A 17,387-nucleotide genomic window follows, 5' to 3' on the forward strand; every position below is an offset into this window, starting at 1 on the left:
GACTCCAACTCCTTCTCAAAGTGACCGTGAGCTAACAGGGCCACATTATGATGAGACCAGAACAGAAGCAGAGAGCAGTGACTCCCTCAGCCAAGGCTCCGGTCCCAGTGCCTCGAGTGTGGTTTCTCTGACGGGTGACGCAGACCTCCCATTCGCAGACAGTAACAGCAGCAGTCAAAGCAGTGTGAGGGAGGTGAAAGTGTGCAGGGTTAGCACAGCCAGCAGTGACAGGAATTCTGGGAATGTGACTCCCACTACTCTGGACCTGGCTACTTCTGTTCATCCAAGTGCTGATTCAAGCTCAGAATTAAGCTTTACAGAGTCAGTGGTGGAGGAAGTAAGCAAGAGGCTGCAGGTTAATTTAGAAGAAAACGTCCATAAAGATACAGATGGTCCCAAAGAGGACAGCACAGTTAGCCCAACTACAGTGATGGCACTTAAAACCCCCCTTCCCAAGACAGCTGAAGGTCCAAAGTCACCTAATTTAACTTCTATAAGCTTAGCATCAAAGAAAAGCTGTGTGAAAGTTGGAGAGAAGGGGCACAGTACTGCTTTAACAGGGATAAAATTAGGCTCTCAGTCATCCACCTCACACATCATTACAACTAAACAGGAAGATGAAAACTCGCTAGACTCTCTAGCCACGATATGCAGCCATTCACCTGAGAGAGAAAAAATACCCAGAGGTGATTCTCCTGTCCAGCTCCACAAAGCCATATGGGTGGAAACACACCTGGGAGAGGAGGAGGAAGAGGGAGGGAGGGAGGAGGAGGGAGAGAAACAGGAGGATATAATGAAAGAGGGGAAGGAGGACTTCAGAGCAGACTCACCTCCTGTGCTGGCTGTACCTGTCACAGTGATTCCTGAGGACGAGTCTGTCACTCAGGACACTGTAGACAGCCCCTCTACCCCCTCAGAGACTTTGCCGCCCAGTGGCAGCTCGCCAGAATCAGCGATCTCCTTGGCACCGGCTACAGGGGAGTTCCAAACAACCTTAGTGCAGCCAGAGGAGCCTGACACTGGCATAGACTCAAAGCAAAGTTCCCTTCGGGAGAAACGCAGATCGAGAGACACTCGTGTTACGCGCAAAACTGTGAATCTGCCTTCGAAGAATAAGATTTTTGCTCAGAAGGTGTATGTTAGCTCAGAGCCAAGTTTGGACGGGAATGAACCAACAGGGGAAGAGTGCAGCAGAGATTCAACCTCAAAGATTTCAGATACAACAGAAGTGAAGCAGTGAGTATCTGTCTATTTGAATTTTCTGCAGTTATTGTTTAACAGGCCCTTTGATCCTGAGAGAAGAGCAGGGGAGCTTAAGAGAGCTAAGCTGGCATGCAACCTGAGCTCTGAGTTCCCATGTTCTATTGTACCAGAGAAGAACAAAGCAGGCTGAAGCTGCACTTAGGCACTGAAATATTCATTTACAGTCCATCTAATCATACAAAAACAGTTTTTGTAAAACATTTAAACACTTAAAATTCCTAAAAGGCATTTGTTACTTACTAAACAGTAAATGTTTTTTTTTCTTTTTGTCATGTTTCAATTGAAATGAAGGTCACCTTTGTGGTATTTACTTATGGTGTATATTCACTACCTGAGTAAGTTAGTCATTAGAGAACTTGACAGGCAACTGGAGACTATAGCCTGCACACTTTTGTTTGACTTTAGGGTTACATGTATACACCTAGACACATGGCTAAAGAAAAAATGCATGATATATATACAGACACTGCTCTCAAAAGACAGATAGAGAATGAATAATGATGTCACCATGGTAATACCTCGTAAATACCTAATACTTCATAAATCTTTGAGTTACTGTGTATTCCAGGGGAAAGAAGGTCATGCCTGAAAAATATTTGGACTGATTTATGGTCGCTGAACTACTGCAGGGTCATTCTCAAACAAAAGTGTCACCAATTAACATTTTGATTCTTCATCCCTCACAGTAACCAAAATGTATGAAACCACAATAGAAAACTACAACTTGCTGTTTTTACTCTTTTTGTACAGATAAGCAGCTCCCCCTGAATTTCATCTTTATCCTAAGCTAAACTAACCTCCTGCTGGCTGTAGATACATACAGATTCATATTAGTTTGTACTGATTACATGTGCACCACTTTCTTTTTTAAAGGCTATGTGGTTATAAAGGTTATTTAAGAATATTTCTATTAATGCTTCCCCCTCTCTCTCTCTGTCCTTACAGACTGCCAAGCCTCCAAAACAACGACAACAATGCGGAACTCAAGGAAGCCAACCTTGAGCCAATCACAACAACAGATGAGACTACGGTCTCTGGCACAAATACTCCTGAACCTGTAGTTAAAGACAAAACAGATTCTGAGGCATCTGACTTTGATGATACCTCTGTATCCTCAGACATGTACAAAGCAAAGTCACAAGTGTTGGGGTCTGGATTGAGGGACCAAGAGACCAACCTGGCTACACCCTCTAAACGAGGGCTTAAAGCAACAGCAGAAAGTCGGCATACTACAGCAAGTGGAGCAAAGACCCCATCCTCTGCAGCTGGAAGCAAGGCCAAAAATGTCACAACAAAAGCAAAGAGCTGTGTCGAGGGCACAAAAGTGGGAACCTCCAGTGATACTCCACTACAGCGAGAACATAGCAATGAAAAAACAATTACTAAGTTACCCACATTAAAAGACCAAAGCACCAGTGGTTCCTCAAGTCCAGCAACTTCAAAGTCTAAAATACCCAAAAGGTCAGCATCAGATGTTGATGTGAAATCACCAGTGACACCAGATAAAACATTAGGGGCTGATGTCTTAGTGGTCACTTCCAAACTGCAAAAGCAACCTAGAACCAAAGAATCTTTGAAATCTCCAGTCACTACAACTAAAGCTAGCAGGAAACCAAGTTTTGAGGAAGCTAAGGGAGGGAAATCTGTGTCAGGAGACATTTCCCCCACAAAAACCACACACAAGACAGGAACAAAGCTTATTAAAGAAAAGTCAGATGAGGACATTGGCTCTGTAAACCTGGTAAATGGCATGGAGAGGGATTATAGGGACAGTAGTGTTGAAACAGGACACCCACCTGACAAAGAAAGCACAGATGTTAAAAAACAGCAGCAGAGCCATCTGGAGAATAAAGCCTCCAGTGCGTCAAAGACTCGGTTGCCCATTTCATCGCCAACAAGAAAGAGGAATGATAATGTAACACAAACCAGCGGCACCAGCCATAAAAAAATTTCATCTGGTCAGACAGACTCAGACAAACCCAAGAGTCCTGACCAGCAAAATTTACCTCCTGGAGAGAGACCTGGTAGTGGCGTACTGCTCTCTGAAAGTCCCAAGAAAGGTAAGACAGCACAAATGAAAGACCAACTTTGTGGACACACTTCTATTTGAGGTTTAAAAAATGTTTTGTGTTTTAAAGGAATAGTGTGGTATTTTGGGAAATATGCTTATTTGCCCTTTTCCTGAGAATTATACAGATACCACTTTCTTGACTGTATGTTAAACATGAAACTGCAGCTAGCAGCTGGTTAAGCTGAGCTTCACTTAAAGACTGGAAACAAGAGGAAACAGTTAGCCTCGTTCTGTCCAAAAATAATGAAGTCCCCCTGCCAGCCCATATAAAGCTCACTAATTAACTTGTTACATTTTGTTTTCTTAAACTATACAAAAACCAGCCAGAAAGTTGTCTGGCACACCATGTTTTTCATCTAAATCTAAGCAAATTAGCTCGTTTCCCAAATTGTTGAACTATTCTTTTAAGGAATTTTGGCCTTTTAAAATATTGTTGTTATATTAAAACTGTGTGCATATGTGTTTCCAACAGGAGGCATGCTCTCAACAAGACCATCCAAACATCTCTCTAAAAAAAGCATTAGCCATGAAGAAAATGACACTCCCACCTCATGTGTCTCTCCCCCTTCCACCAAGCAAGAAAAAACTGTCTCATTAAGGCTCTCTAAACAAAGCGAAAACATCAAACAACACCAAAAGAGTCCAGTAAAGGATTCAGCTGATCCTTTATTATCTGTGAGCAAGCTTCCTACACGGGGTCAGAGAGGCTCCAGCAAAGTAAAACTGAAGAAAAATTCCCTAACTGAGAATTCTGCAAGCGCATCTACATCTAAACAGGACTCTGATCAGAGCACCAACACAGAGACAGTTGTCAAAGCGTCTGACAGTATTGTTGCAGATCATGTAAAGGACAGTGCTAATGATGACAGATTTAAATTCGAGTCCATGTCTACAGAGGAAGAAGAACACACAGAGACAAACAGTACCAGCGAAATGAAAGTAGAACTAAAAGAGACACGGGAATTAGAGAGCATAACCAGTCCTGCAACTGAGGAGATTTCAAAAATCCAGCCAACACAAAACAATGATGTGATTATTGCAGCAGAGGCTAAGTTGTTGCCTGGTAGTGAGGTTGTTAAAGCAATTCCAGGACATGCAGTCACTGATGTAAATAATGCTGAGATGGAAAGCCAGGGAAGTCAGCATAAAGTTAAACAACAAGCAAAAATGGAGTTTTCACCTGATCATACCACACAGGAAAAGCAAACACTGCTATTACAACAAAATCCTCCAGAAGAAGTAGACGTACCAAGACAGAAGGACGTAACTGATATGTCAGCCAAACCTGTTGTGGGTAACAGCATACACTGTGACATAATGACCCAGTCTGATGAGGAAGCTTTAACACCCGATAATGTTTCCATTGTTTCAGTTGATGCTAACCTGGCCAGTACAGAGGAGCAAAATAATAAATTGCCCTCCACATTAGGTAAAGATTCAGCAAAAAATGGTGAGGTGGTGGAGAAAAGTAAAGAGGCCATTGGCAGGAAACCACCAGAGACTTTGGACATTCAAACAGAGACTCTGACTGTTTGTGAATTGCCCAAGAATGTTGAAAATGAGCTGGACAAAGAGCCTCTTTTACTGGCAGGAGAATTTGAAAGACAGGCAAAAGACTCCAAATCAAATGAAAAGCTGAATGACGCAGCAGTGGACAGCACTGACTCACAGAGCAGTTGCAAAAAGGAGCTCAAGGGCATAACCATTGAGGATGAAGCAGAGGAAGAAATTACATTATATGACCTATCATCAGAGGAGAAACGTTTACAGCCTGACTCAAGGGAGGAGCCAGAAACAGTAGTTACAGATGTCCATGAAGAGAAGACAACAGAGGTAGAACAAGCAAGAAATGTGCCTCATGAAACTGCAGCCAGTGCTGTTGATACAAAACATGAGTGTGAGCTCCTTTTGAAAGATAATGAAGAGAGTAGCGTTAAGGACATGCAGCGAGAAGAGAAGCAGATGATGGCATCAACAGTAAAAAATGAACAGGAGTCCAAACTACTGCTAACTAAAGATGAGGTCAAGAACAGCAACATAAATGAGGAGGGCAAAGATGCAGACAGTGTAAAAGAGAGCCAAACTCTGGAAATAAAAGCCAAAACAACAGAATCTAAGCATCCAAATTCTAACTTAGAACTGGAACCAGAAACAGTAAAAACAAAATCTTTGGAGAAGACAAAGGAGAGCCAAACAATGGATACAACTCAAGAATTAAACTCCACAAGCGATAGTGCTAAAGATGCCAAAGGAAATACTGAAACCAGGGATTCATCAATGAAGGGTTTGAATGAGACACCAACTGTAAATGCTAACAGTGAAGTTAGCAACCAACAGAACCAGAAGCCAGTAGTTGTTAGTGACCAGGATGGGGACATTAGCCATAGACATAGCCAAGAACAGGAAACAAAGACTGTAACAAAAGAATCCGTAGAGACAACAGAAGATACCAAATTGCCTGAAAAATCAAGTATTTCTACAACCGAAAAAGTAGTTAGCAAGAGTGACATGGTGCAGAAAGAGAAAAACCTTATTGCAGAAAGTGCTCAAGATGAGAATAAGGTGACAAAACAAGAGGACCAGCAGATAAATGCATCAAAGAGAGGTGTCAAGCAAGAGTCAGAACTCATTTCCGTAAAAGATGCATCTAGCAAAAAAGTTGGTGGAGAACAAAAGGACAAATCCACTGTTGTTTTAGATAAAATATCCATTAGTGCTGATGCTCAGAAGAATGAAGACATTAAAGAAAAAATAAAGACAGACAGTGGTTTGAAACAGGAAATGCAAACTTTAAGAATGGAGAATATCCTAAACACGAGGGATCTACAAAAACCTACAAAGCCACCGCTCAATGGCAGTTCATTTCTTCCTGCCACAGGGAAATTATCTACCCCATCTCAAAGTCTTCAGCTAAAGAAGGAATCTCCATCTAGCTGGTTGGATGTGGAACATCATCAAAAACAGAAGAAGGAACACAAAAAAAGACTAAATGCGTCAGCCAGTGAGGATGAATCTCTTGAGTCAGGATGACTTTGATGATTTTATCAGGAGCATAAAGCAGGGTGGAATTCCTTTCCCACTACCTCGAAAGAGGCCCATTCGTAAAAAGTCCCCATCTCCACCATTTGCCATGCCTGCCATCAAGGAGGACCGTTTTGAGAAAACATTTGATCCTGAGGAATTCCAGTTTGGCTTAAGGAAAAATGGCAAATGTTTCAGGGATCCCTCACCAGCTATGGTAATAAAACAAAAAGCAGCCAATAGGAAAGGACGGAGCCTAGGAAAATATGCACAAGTCAATGCCCTGTCCACACCTGGAGACAAAGAGAAATCACACAATGAGGTGGAAGGAGACAATGTATTTGAAGAGGGGACCGAAGCTGAAGCAAGAAAAGAGGAGGGACAAAGCAATGGAGCAGAGCCTGGGAAGTTGACGTCAAGACTTGAAAGGATGTCCATCCTCTCTAGCCTACTGAGTTCGTCTAGGAAGGCCAAAGAGGAAACTACCTCTGCCTCAAATAGCTCAGTTTCATCTAACAAACAAGACCTACCCTCTCTTGGAAAGCAAAGTGTTGTTGATTCACCTCTATCTTGCGTTGGAGCAGATAAGGAGGGCGTGAAAAGCACAGATCAAGGCCCACTTGTGGGTGGTGGTACAGGTACAGTTAGTGAGTCAGCACTTGGCCCCTCCTCTCCTCCTCCTCTACCAACGTTCTCAGAGATAAAGCTGCCTGATCATTTAGAGAAATACCTCAAGAAGAACAAAAGAGAATCTGAGACTTCCCAGGGCTCGACACACACAACTACAACTAAACTGAGTCCTGAAGAGAGCACTGTTATGGACCAGGCCTTGATACCAGGGGTACCTAATGTGGATGTGGGCCTAAAAGGCCCTGTTGGACTGCAACCAACCACTAACCGTCAACAGCAGCCTTCTCAAAATGGACTGTCTACTACCAAGATAAGGGTAAATATTTGATTATTTTAAATGAAGAGCTTAAAGAAATGTTGGAGGAGTAACAGCCCAAAGCCTGGATGGGTTTTGACCTGCAAGGTTTTTACTTCAGTGCTTTTTAACAAATGCACCAATATTTTCCTAGTTGTGCCCTAGTTTCATATCCTGTTCTTTTGTCTTGTGATGCTGTTGCAACAAAGTCATGAATCATTTGCAAGTGAGGGCAGGAGAAAGGAACATATCCTCAGTCTGGAATTTTACACAGGAAATCTTTGCCAAGATCAACTCTTCTAAAGCTCTACTGTCATAAGATATTTGCATTATACAAATACACCAGAACTATGCAAAAACATGGTTGCATTTAGGTGAACACAGTGCACGCTACAATACCTGCTGTACCAGAAGTATTTATTTGTCTCCCATGAGCTTGACAGGACAATTGTTCTGGTTTCCTCCAGTTAAACTAATGGATAAAACTGACTGTTCTTAAAGCACAGGTTCATGTTCATAATTCAAATGTTACATTTCCCCACAGATACCTGCAGTAAGAGGGTTCCACAAAAGGCCTGGGAAGGTATGATTAAATGTTGTTTGCACACATATTTGTTAATATTTTGCATGGAAAAACACATTGTTGCAATGAAATTTTATTTTATTTCCTGCTCCAGATTGTTATACATGAACATGCTCAGTTTGGAGGGGAAGCGTTGGAGTTCTACTCTGATGTGGAAGATACCACCATGATGAAGCTGTCCCCTGTCATCTCAGTCAGAGTCATCAGAGGATGGTAAGTCTTCTTGCTAGTTACAGTCAGTGTGAGAAAATTCAATTCTGTTCTCTACTGTGGTAGTACTGATAAATATCATAATCTATAATCTAATCTAAACAGTATTTCAGTGCTCCATGATCTTTTCTGCTTGTTTTCTGAAAACACCTGTTTTATTTTCCAATAATGTCTCTGTTTTCTCTTTGTCCCCGTAAGCATGTATCTTCTAGAGCCACCCATGGCATTGATGGAGCTATGTAACTAATTAACACACCTATTAACATTAATGGGAAAATGTTTCCATCTCTCTTTAGCTGGCTTTTGTATGAAAAACCTGGCTTCCAGGGGCGAACAATTGCCCTTGAGGAAGGTCCTACAGATCACTTAATGAATATATGGGCAGATGAGGGAAGCCCAACAACACTGGACCAGAATGGTCAGCCTATACCAACAGCACCCATGGTCATAGGTTCTCTCCGACTGGCAGTAAGAGTAAGTTACCCTGTTTTGTCAGTCTGTCATACTGCATCCATTTGTTTGTCAGTCTGTCATACTGCATCCAATACATTCAGCTGGGCATATATATATATATATATATATATATATATATATGCCAGTTTTATATTGGTTATTTCATGTTGGTGGAGTTCTTATATTTAGATTTAACATTAGAAAAAGTTGGCTTCTTTTATTTATTATATATATGTTTTTGCACAGTATTAATTAAATTATAGTTTACGTATCACTGCGCAAATGTAGGTATTATACTGAAAATTTTTGCAAAGATTAATTTTCAAAATAAAAACCTGAAATTCTCACACATTTTTTTTCTTATTTTGTATAGGACTATAGCATACCACAGATTGACCTGTTTGCAGAGGTAAATGGGTTGGGGAGGATGTCATCTTACTGTGACGACACTGTAGAGATCAGCTCCTATGGGATCCCACAGACCACTGGCTCCATTAAGGTCCATTCTGGAGTGTAAGTTCAGCTATGTAGCTATGTAGCTATGTAGCTTTAGTTTCTGTTATTACGTCACTCATTTAAAGTAACAGGGAATATATGTAACTGAGGATGTTGATTTTTGGAATCATCCCAGGTGCTATGTATCTAATGTTTAATAAGCTGCCATAAGTTTTCTAGATTTGGTTTTTAAAAATTGTGCCTAGCATTTTTCATCTTAAATTTTTACTACTTTTGGCAAACCTGCAGCTGACCAGTAGTTATGAAGGTTACAAATAAACAAACTCTCTGCAGACTGCATGGAAAAGGGGTCTGTGTGCAGCATCTGTTTTCTGTCTATGAAGGAATGCAGGCTGCAAGCTGGAGCTTGTGGTTGTCACAGTTTAACTGCTGCTGATTACTGATGGCTAGCACTTACATTTTTCAACTGGCTCAGTGAAAGTACTGTTTTCAGTCCCTCCATTATGTAATAAGATAATGTGTTAATTCATAGTGTTGAAAGTGTGTTGAATACGCTACCCCAGCTCACCTTTCCTTTCTTCTCCTTCTCACCCTCTCTCCCATGCTGTCTCTGTGTATCTTAGCTGGCTGGTGTACTCTGATCCAGGCTTTGGAGGTTTGGTAGGAGTGCTGGAGGTGGGCGAGTATCCCTGCCCAGAGACCTGGGGTTTCTCTGAGCCTTTCATCGGGTCTCTCAGACCTCTCCGAATGGTACAGTACATGAAGTATAGATATAATGTTAATTATTATTATAATGTTTGTACCATACTGTGATTTTGTTGATTGCCTTGGTCTGACAAATGTGTCTCTTCATTTCAGGGAGCAATAAGGGTGGAGCATCCTCACAAAGTCAAGGTTTGTTCTGTTGCATCTGCTGAACACACAGTCTTACATGTTACTGCCATTTGTCATGGGATTTTGTGGGTACCGTTAATCACAAATGTTTAGCCTGAGCCTGTTTTAATATGCTTCATTATGTTGTGGGCTTGGCTCAAATTCAGATGTGATTAGGAAACATTGCAGCTTGTTCATGCATGTGCATTGCTAAGGAGAAAGTAGAAATGATTTTGTAAAGATCTCAGGTGTTGCGGGTAGGAGAGATGTGATTTTATTTATTCACTTGTTTTTCTTATCTCTCTCCAATTCCATTACTAGCATCACCCCTCCCTCTTGCACTCACTCGCTCTCTCTTTCACTGTCTCTTAACATTTTAATGTCCCTTTGTTCACAAATTGTAGTAGCTACTGTTTCTGTGTTTGATCATCAGACATGTTCAACACTGCAGACTCCACCCCGATAATTTGAACAATTAGAAAGTACTACCACCAAAGCAGGGACTTTTTTTTACACGTCAGACTATCCTACAGGGACTGAATTCAGTCCCTAGCTCCTTCAATCTAAACACACATTAGATCCCTGAGTCTCTCAAATGGTCCTTGGTTCCTTGGGAAAGTTCCTGGAGTGAAAACATTCTGTACTTTTCCCGAGATACAGCTCTACAGTCACTTTTGTACATTGTACCTTTGGTGTGCTGGCAGCTGAATGTATTATGTAGCCTGTGTACCTTATGTAGATTGACAGGTAGAAAAAATGTGAAAAATAGTATGTTAAGATATATTGTACTTTCCACCATGATCTGTGGAATGAATGCCATTTTGCCTTGGGACAGGAATGGACCAAAAACATGAAGGGGCACAAACTCACATAAACATGTGTATGGCCTCTGACTGCTGACCTGAGACTCATCTTTAACTCCTTCCTCTCCTTCTCTCATCCAGGCCTTAGTGTTTGAGAAGCCCAACTTTGATGGAGAGTGCATAGAGGTGGACAGTGATGTGTACAATTTGCAAGAACAGGAAGAGGAGGAAACGGACAAACCTGACAAGAATAAGAAGACATTGCCTACAGTTGGGTCTATAAAGATACTCGGTGGTTTGTGAGTATCTGATTTAGTTAATTTGAGTTAATACTTATTTTATAATTGATTCATATTGAATATGAATATCATGTATTTGTTTTGTCCGTGTAGTTGGGTGGGCTATCAAGAGGCAGACTTTGAGGGTCAGCAGTACATCCTGGAGGAGGGGGAGTATCCTCACTGCAGTGACTGGGGAGGATGTGAAGATGGGCTCCTGTCACTTCGGCCCGTATGCACAGTAAGCAACGCCTGAAACATTAACATGCATGATCTTTCTTTGATCTTGTTCCCATGTTTGGCACTAAGCACAGATTTCTCCCTCCAGACTGCACTAATCATTTAAATGGTGCCCAACCTCCTGCTGCTGGTACTAAAAGAACCTGAAGCATAAAAGACTTAATTTCCTGCATGGAACAGTTTTTCTCTTGATAGTGAGGCTTTTGAAACGTGAGAACTGGCTTTTCATTTTCTAATTATTTTACCGTGTTATTATCTTCCCAAGGATTTCATGTCTCCTCATGCTAAACTGTTCAGCGAGCGGAACTTTGATCAGCTGGGGCTCAACATGGACTTGCTGGGTCCCGTCGTCAACATGGAGGACGTCGGTCATGGTATCAAAACCCAGTCTGTCGACATCATGGGTGGAGTGTAAGTTAAAGAGTTTCTGCAAAACAACAACAATAATGAGGAAGGAGGGAAACATTTTGACTGACAGCTGTTGGGTGTGTGCTTCTCACCTTACACACGACTAAACGTTCTGTCACTATACAGGCAGACATACACGCACCTACATAAAAGCACACACATACTTCCCTAGAGGAAACACTTATTAATAATCCAGTGCGACTGATCTAGTTGTGTAATTGATATTTCAGACACGTTTGACTAAGGAAGAAAAAATGTTTCCATCTCTTGAGGTTGTGAATTTACACTGATGATATGAATAACAAAAGTGAACTGAGTTACTATTAAAGATATATATATATATATACATTACAAGCCTCCTTTTGAAGTTTCGGCAAAGAGAAGGAGGCCTTGATCCAAGCACAGGACCACTGTACAGTTTGTGAAATTATAGTAACGTGTCTAAATGTTGTAAAATGTTTCAGAGTTACAGTTTTATAGTAGTTTTTCATTTTTTTTTTAAGTTGATATTTTGTCTTAAATAACAGTCTGCCAACTATATGTTTGGGCTGGGTGGATTTTTGTTTAACAGTTATTGTATCTTTATGTAACATTGTATTGTTTGCCTAACCTCTGCCTCTCCTCCTGAATTGCTTTACAACCTCTCAGTGGCATAGACTTCCTCTTTTTTACAATGATAACACACAGTTCAAGTCAGTGATTGAACCAGAGAACCAATCAGATCTGCTTTTGTAAGGTGTGCCTGTGATTGTGAGGTGACAGTATTATCTGTACTTGTCCCTAGTGATTGAGTTGTGATTAATTACTGCATCCCTGAGGTGCAACTTAGAATGCTGTTTTTGTGTCGCTTGTAGATGGGTGGCATTTGAAAATCCTGGATTCAGTGGAGAGGTCTATCGTGCTGGAGAAAGGCTTGTATGCAAACCCAGAGGACTGGGGAGCCCAGAACTTCAAGATTTCATCCATACAGCCGGTCTTCCATGTAAGAAATGATCTGTAGTAAAGCTGCAGCGATGGGTTGGTCATTGATTAGCCTTAATTTGTAGGATGTGTTGAAAACAGGATTCTGGGTTTTTCACATGAGATATTTCAAAGAGAGAGAGAGTGTCATGTTTAATGATTAGTTCAAGCTTTCAAATTGATGTTAGCAACAACTTTAGTTAGAATCCTCTAGCACAAAGCTAATATTCCTAATGATTTCTTCCTCACTGCTCTATAGGACACACTGATGGGATCTACTAAATTCAAGGTATCATCCCTCCATTCAAGGCTTTATATAGAATGGATTAAACCATTTCTCCTCAACCATCCTGGTTGTGTGTGTTTGCTGGGTCACTAAAGCTGATTGGATGTATGTTACAGGTGCATCTGTACTCTGAGCCAGACTTCCAGGGAAGGCTGGTGTCTCTGGAGGACAGCACAGCAGCTCTAGATGGGGACTTCAGGCCCAGGTCCTGTAAGGTGCTGGCTGGCAGGTAGGCACAACTGATCTGACACCAAACACTGCCTACAACTTACAACTGTCAGTGACATTCTGTAAACACACCATCTGTCGTGTCTGTTGTAGTTGGCTGCAAACACTTTTTTTTTTTGTTAATTTATATGTTTCAATTTCACATGCATCTCTGTGTTGTCTCTCTGTTTGTGAAATTCCACATGCCTTGGTGCTAATTAACTTTTAGAATAGAACAGACTAAGAGTAAAGTAGTGTTATAAGTGATTTCAAACATAATTGACAACTATAATGTGTGTGTGTGTGTGTGTGTGTGTGTGTGTTGTGTGTGTGTGTGTGTGTGTGTGTGTGTGTACTTGTGTATGTCTGTGTGTCAGGTGGGTAGCTTATGAAGGAGCCCAGTTCACAGAGGATATGTATGTTCTGGAGGAGGGAGAGTACCCCAACACAGAGGCCATGGGCCTCCTGTCCTCAGACTCTACCATCTGTTCCATTCATACCATTGGACATGTGAGTACTGTGCATGTGTGTACATGGAAAAGAATATGAAAAAGTACATTTGTGTCCTTCAGATTTGTATCAGTGGTTTGAATTCTCTCTGCTCTCTCTCCAGGAGTTCTCTCTGCCCTCCATCATCTTGTTCAGTAAGGTTGGCTGTAGAGGTCGCAGGGTGGTGTTGACCAGTGGAGCTGTGAACCTGCAGCAGGCTGGCCTGGACGCACACATACGCTCCCTGGTGGTGGAGGGAGGAATGTATGTCACCATTTAAAAATTGTTAAATTTCCACTAATATACACAAATAGTTTTTGGATCTTTAAAAGCACAGTCCATAATCAACGTATAACAAATAAGGAGCTGCACTGCCAGTAACTGAAACACAATGAACACCTACTAATCTCTTTCTTGACTGCCATAAAATAACAATTTCAAAATTTGAATGTTAAAGTTATGTACAAGTTCTTTTAAAACCCTGTTGTTTGTATAAATGTAAACATTTTTATTTTAAGTATTTTATAGAGTATCACACACTGTTTATTTTCTGTAAATTCAACTCTTCAGTTATATAAGTGTAACTTAAATTTATATAGTAAAACTTGTTATGGATGGCAGTCTACCTTTTTTAATTAGCAGTTTTTACAGTTAACTCTTAGCCACTGATGTGTTGAGGAATTGCAAAAGGATTCAGTGGTAAACCTTCAAATTATTTTCATATTCCTGCAAAAGCTTTGACAGGGACTCATGAAATTCCCATAAATGGTGTTAGCTTAGTTTTTAGAACTGGACTTCTCATTATGAGCATTTAACAAGATGTGAGGAACCCACCAAGTCAATAAAACGTATAAGAACAGCAACTGTAAATCATGGAGCTCAACTAGGAATGTGAACTTAAATGTTATTTATTTTTCATCATCCCACACTTTCATATGTTAATTGATAAATCTGAATTAACACACATGGCTGGCTGTCTTCTCTCCAGGTGGGTGTTATATGAAGGCAGTAACTACCGTGGTCGACAGCTGCTTCTTCAGCCAAGTGATGTGGGTGATTTGGGCAAGTTAAACGGCTGGAAGCAAATAGGATCCCTGCGTCCATTACTCCAGGTATAGAAGGAGAGATATGGGCCAATCAGGAATAATAACCTTTTAATGGATCTAACAAGCACTCTCTGAATACTCTCTACTCACTGAAGTCATTACCTGTGTTGTCACATTAGTGTCTCTGTTTTGTTTATTTTTGCTTGTCACGTGGAAATGAATTTTAAAATGTAGGAAAATGTAATAAATGAAACTTACTTTTACTCTTACTTAAATAAATGGTCAATAAGAAAAAATCAATTGTGACACACTCTGACATGTATTCATGAATAAAATCAAACAATGTGCTCCTGTATGTTCTCCAACAGAAACAGATGTACTTCTGTCTGCGGAACAGAGAGACAGGATGCATGATGTCCCTAACAGGAACTTTGGATGACATTAAGCTGATGAGGGTTCAGGTCGTGGAGGAGACAGGAGGAGTGGAGCAGGTCTGGCTCTATCGGGACGGACAGCTTTCCTGCAAGGTACTCCACCATATCAACACCACACAAAACTGCTATAACACTGGTTGGTGTTACCTTAAAGGAATCTACTCATCCACAAACTGTTGTGTCTGGAAAGTTGCATCCAAAACCACAGAAGCGAACAAGGTCATCTTTTTAAAGCTCTGCAAAGTGCAAAGAATTAATTTAATCAATTTCAGCAAACAAGACAATTGTATTGTGGCTTGAAAAGTCAAGTATTGCACATTCACCCACAGTCATGACCGTCATCCGCAAAAAGACCTTCACAGAGAAAAGGGATAAGTGGGGCTACAAGTGCAACAACAAGGAAGAGAACTTTCACCTACTTTCCCCTCACAGATACAGCCAATTGTGTAGGAATACATGACCCAAGCCAGAGGAACTAAATTAAACCCTGAAAGCAAGGATGTGGTCAGACAATATGCAAAACAGGAAATAACATGTATATTAGCAGACTTTACCTCTGCTGAAGAGAACAGTCCACTTTGTTTTCCTTCAGCAGATTATATTAAAAAAAATGGTGAACAGATTTCATTGCAGGTTGGTGGATAGTAAGACAATGGGACAAACATCAAGTGCTTAAAGCAAATTTCAGGAGTTTTTTTTAATTGTACCTACCTGTATAACCACCACTCTGATACTATTTTGATGCAGATTCAGATAGAGATTAAAAATATTTTCTATAATGAAATAAGACATAAGGGGACTATGGTAGCTAAAGTGGTGGTATCCAAGGCATGCACCCTGAATGCTGCACTCTGAAAAATGATTTTAAAAAATGACATCAGAAGGTTTCTTTGTAGATTACATTGACCAGTTTGCTGCAATATAATCAGTCATTAAAATGGATTTTAAGCAGCAAGGAAAATTAACCAGAGTTGTACCTGTCTCCAGCTGGTGGAGGACTGTTGTCTGGAGACCTCAGGCAGTATGTTGATGGCAGGCAGTCGACTTTCTGTTTCTCCGGAGCGAGGCAAGGACAACCAGCTGTGGAACATCACCCCAGACGGCCTGGTGCACTGCCATCTAAAACCTGATCTGGTCCTAGAGGTCAAAGGTCAGAAAGCTTTACCCATTCATTGCTGAGTTAGTTTTTACAGTACAGCACAGCTCCACTATGTGACTGAGATTTAGTCACATAGATAAACCAGGTCTAGCAGCTCCATCTCCTGGTGTATTATGGGAGTACAGTGGTGAAACGTGCTGGTTCCTAAGTGGCACTACCCTGTGCTTTATCAGTTAGTTTACATTTAAACATGTTTCATCATGTAAAAACATCAGTGTTTTATTGTCTTTGTCTCCCAGGCGGTCAACAATATGACAAGAACCAGGTGATCCTCAACACGTTTGATGACAGAAAACTGAACCAAAGGTGGACCTTGGAGATCCTGTGAGAAGAGAATCTTTGCTGTGGTATTGAGAAAACATTGTGCTCTTTTGTTGTATTTTGACCCTTGTTTACTTTCTTTGAGGAGGGTGACCATTTACTGGATCAATTATATAATTTTGAAAACCATGCACTCTCACAGAAGTTGATGAATTTGTTTCCTCATCATCCAAAATGAGTTATTAATGTAAAATGTTGCTCATTTTTAGCCACTTGATTTTATAACACTGTAAACCAAAGACTCCACGCCCCCTCGATGTTTTGACTACATGTAGTGAAAACTCAGCCCTGTTTCAATGCTGCATACCTCTCCTTACTTTATGGTACTGCATGGTTTCATTCTGTTTTGTGGTCTCACTGAGGACAAATATGAATGTATACTTCATATTGACAGCTGCAATACGAAGTCCGATGTGCCTACACTCCAAAGATGTATTTAGATGTTTTCCTCTTGTAATTACTGTAGATCAAAGATGATCTATTGCAAAGTTTTGATATCGTTTTAAGACTTTATTGGTTTTTACACTTTTATGCATCCTGTACTTTACTTCATTGAGATGTACATAAGCATCATGTGTACAGATTAAATTTAAAAAGAAGAACTGCAATAATGATGCTGCCCACTGTTAACTGTAAATATGCAAATGTAAAAGAGGAAACTGTTACACATGAAAATAAAGTGGTTTTCTTTGCCACATCTTTTTAGAAAGTGAAAGTGTCCCAGTGGTTCCATACTTCTTTTATTTCAAAATTACTGAGGATAAGACTCAGAGCTTTAGAAAGGGTTTTATACCCTTGTCCTGATCTATGCCTCACCACGATTTCACCCCAGAGGACTAGAGAGAGTTCCTTCAATTTCATGGCTTATATAAAATTTACCAATTGCTTTTTATATAGATTG

General features: G+C 40.6%; 2 protein-coding genes across 2 annotated transcripts in view; one reads left to right on the forward strand and one right to left on the reverse strand.

Moving 5' to 3' along the window:
- ccr6b (chemokine (C-C motif) receptor 6b) overlaps positions 1-4,706 on the reverse strand; it is a 33,956-nt gene extending 29,250 nt beyond the window's left edge. Inside the window, exon 1 of the mRNA XM_051078331.1 lies at positions 4,584-4,706. The gene's annotated coding sequence lies outside the window, so the exon portion shown is untranslated. The remainder of the gene's footprint in view (positions 1-4,583) is intronic.
- Positions 4,707-6,189: 1,483 nt separating this feature from the next.
- crybg1a (crystallin beta-gamma domain containing 1a) lies at positions 6,190-17,201 on the forward strand. The gene is given in 20 exon segments (XM_018695094.2): positions 6,190-7,301; positions 7,825-7,863; positions 7,958-8,076; positions 8,370-8,547; positions 8,900-9,039; positions 9,606-9,732; positions 9,841-9,876; positions 10,800-10,957; positions 11,051-11,177; positions 11,442-11,587; positions 12,439-12,481; positions 12,483-12,566; positions 12,804-12,833; positions 12,947-13,059; positions 13,415-13,547; positions 13,651-13,790; positions 14,515-14,638; positions 14,941-15,099; positions 15,994-16,156; positions 16,405-17,201. Coding segments are annotated over 20 exon segments (3,126 nt in total). The 5' UTR covers positions 6,190-6,323; the 3' UTR covers positions 16,494-17,201.
- The last annotated feature ends 186 nt before the right edge of the window (positions 17,202-17,387 follow it).

This window comes from Lates calcarifer, linkage group LG19 (assembly GCF_001640805.2).
Source record: "Lates calcarifer isolate ASB-BC8 linkage group LG19, TLL_Latcal_v3, whole genome shotgun sequence".
NCBI classification, from domain to species: Eukaryota; Metazoa; Chordata; class Actinopteri; family Centropomidae; genus Lates; species Lates calcarifer.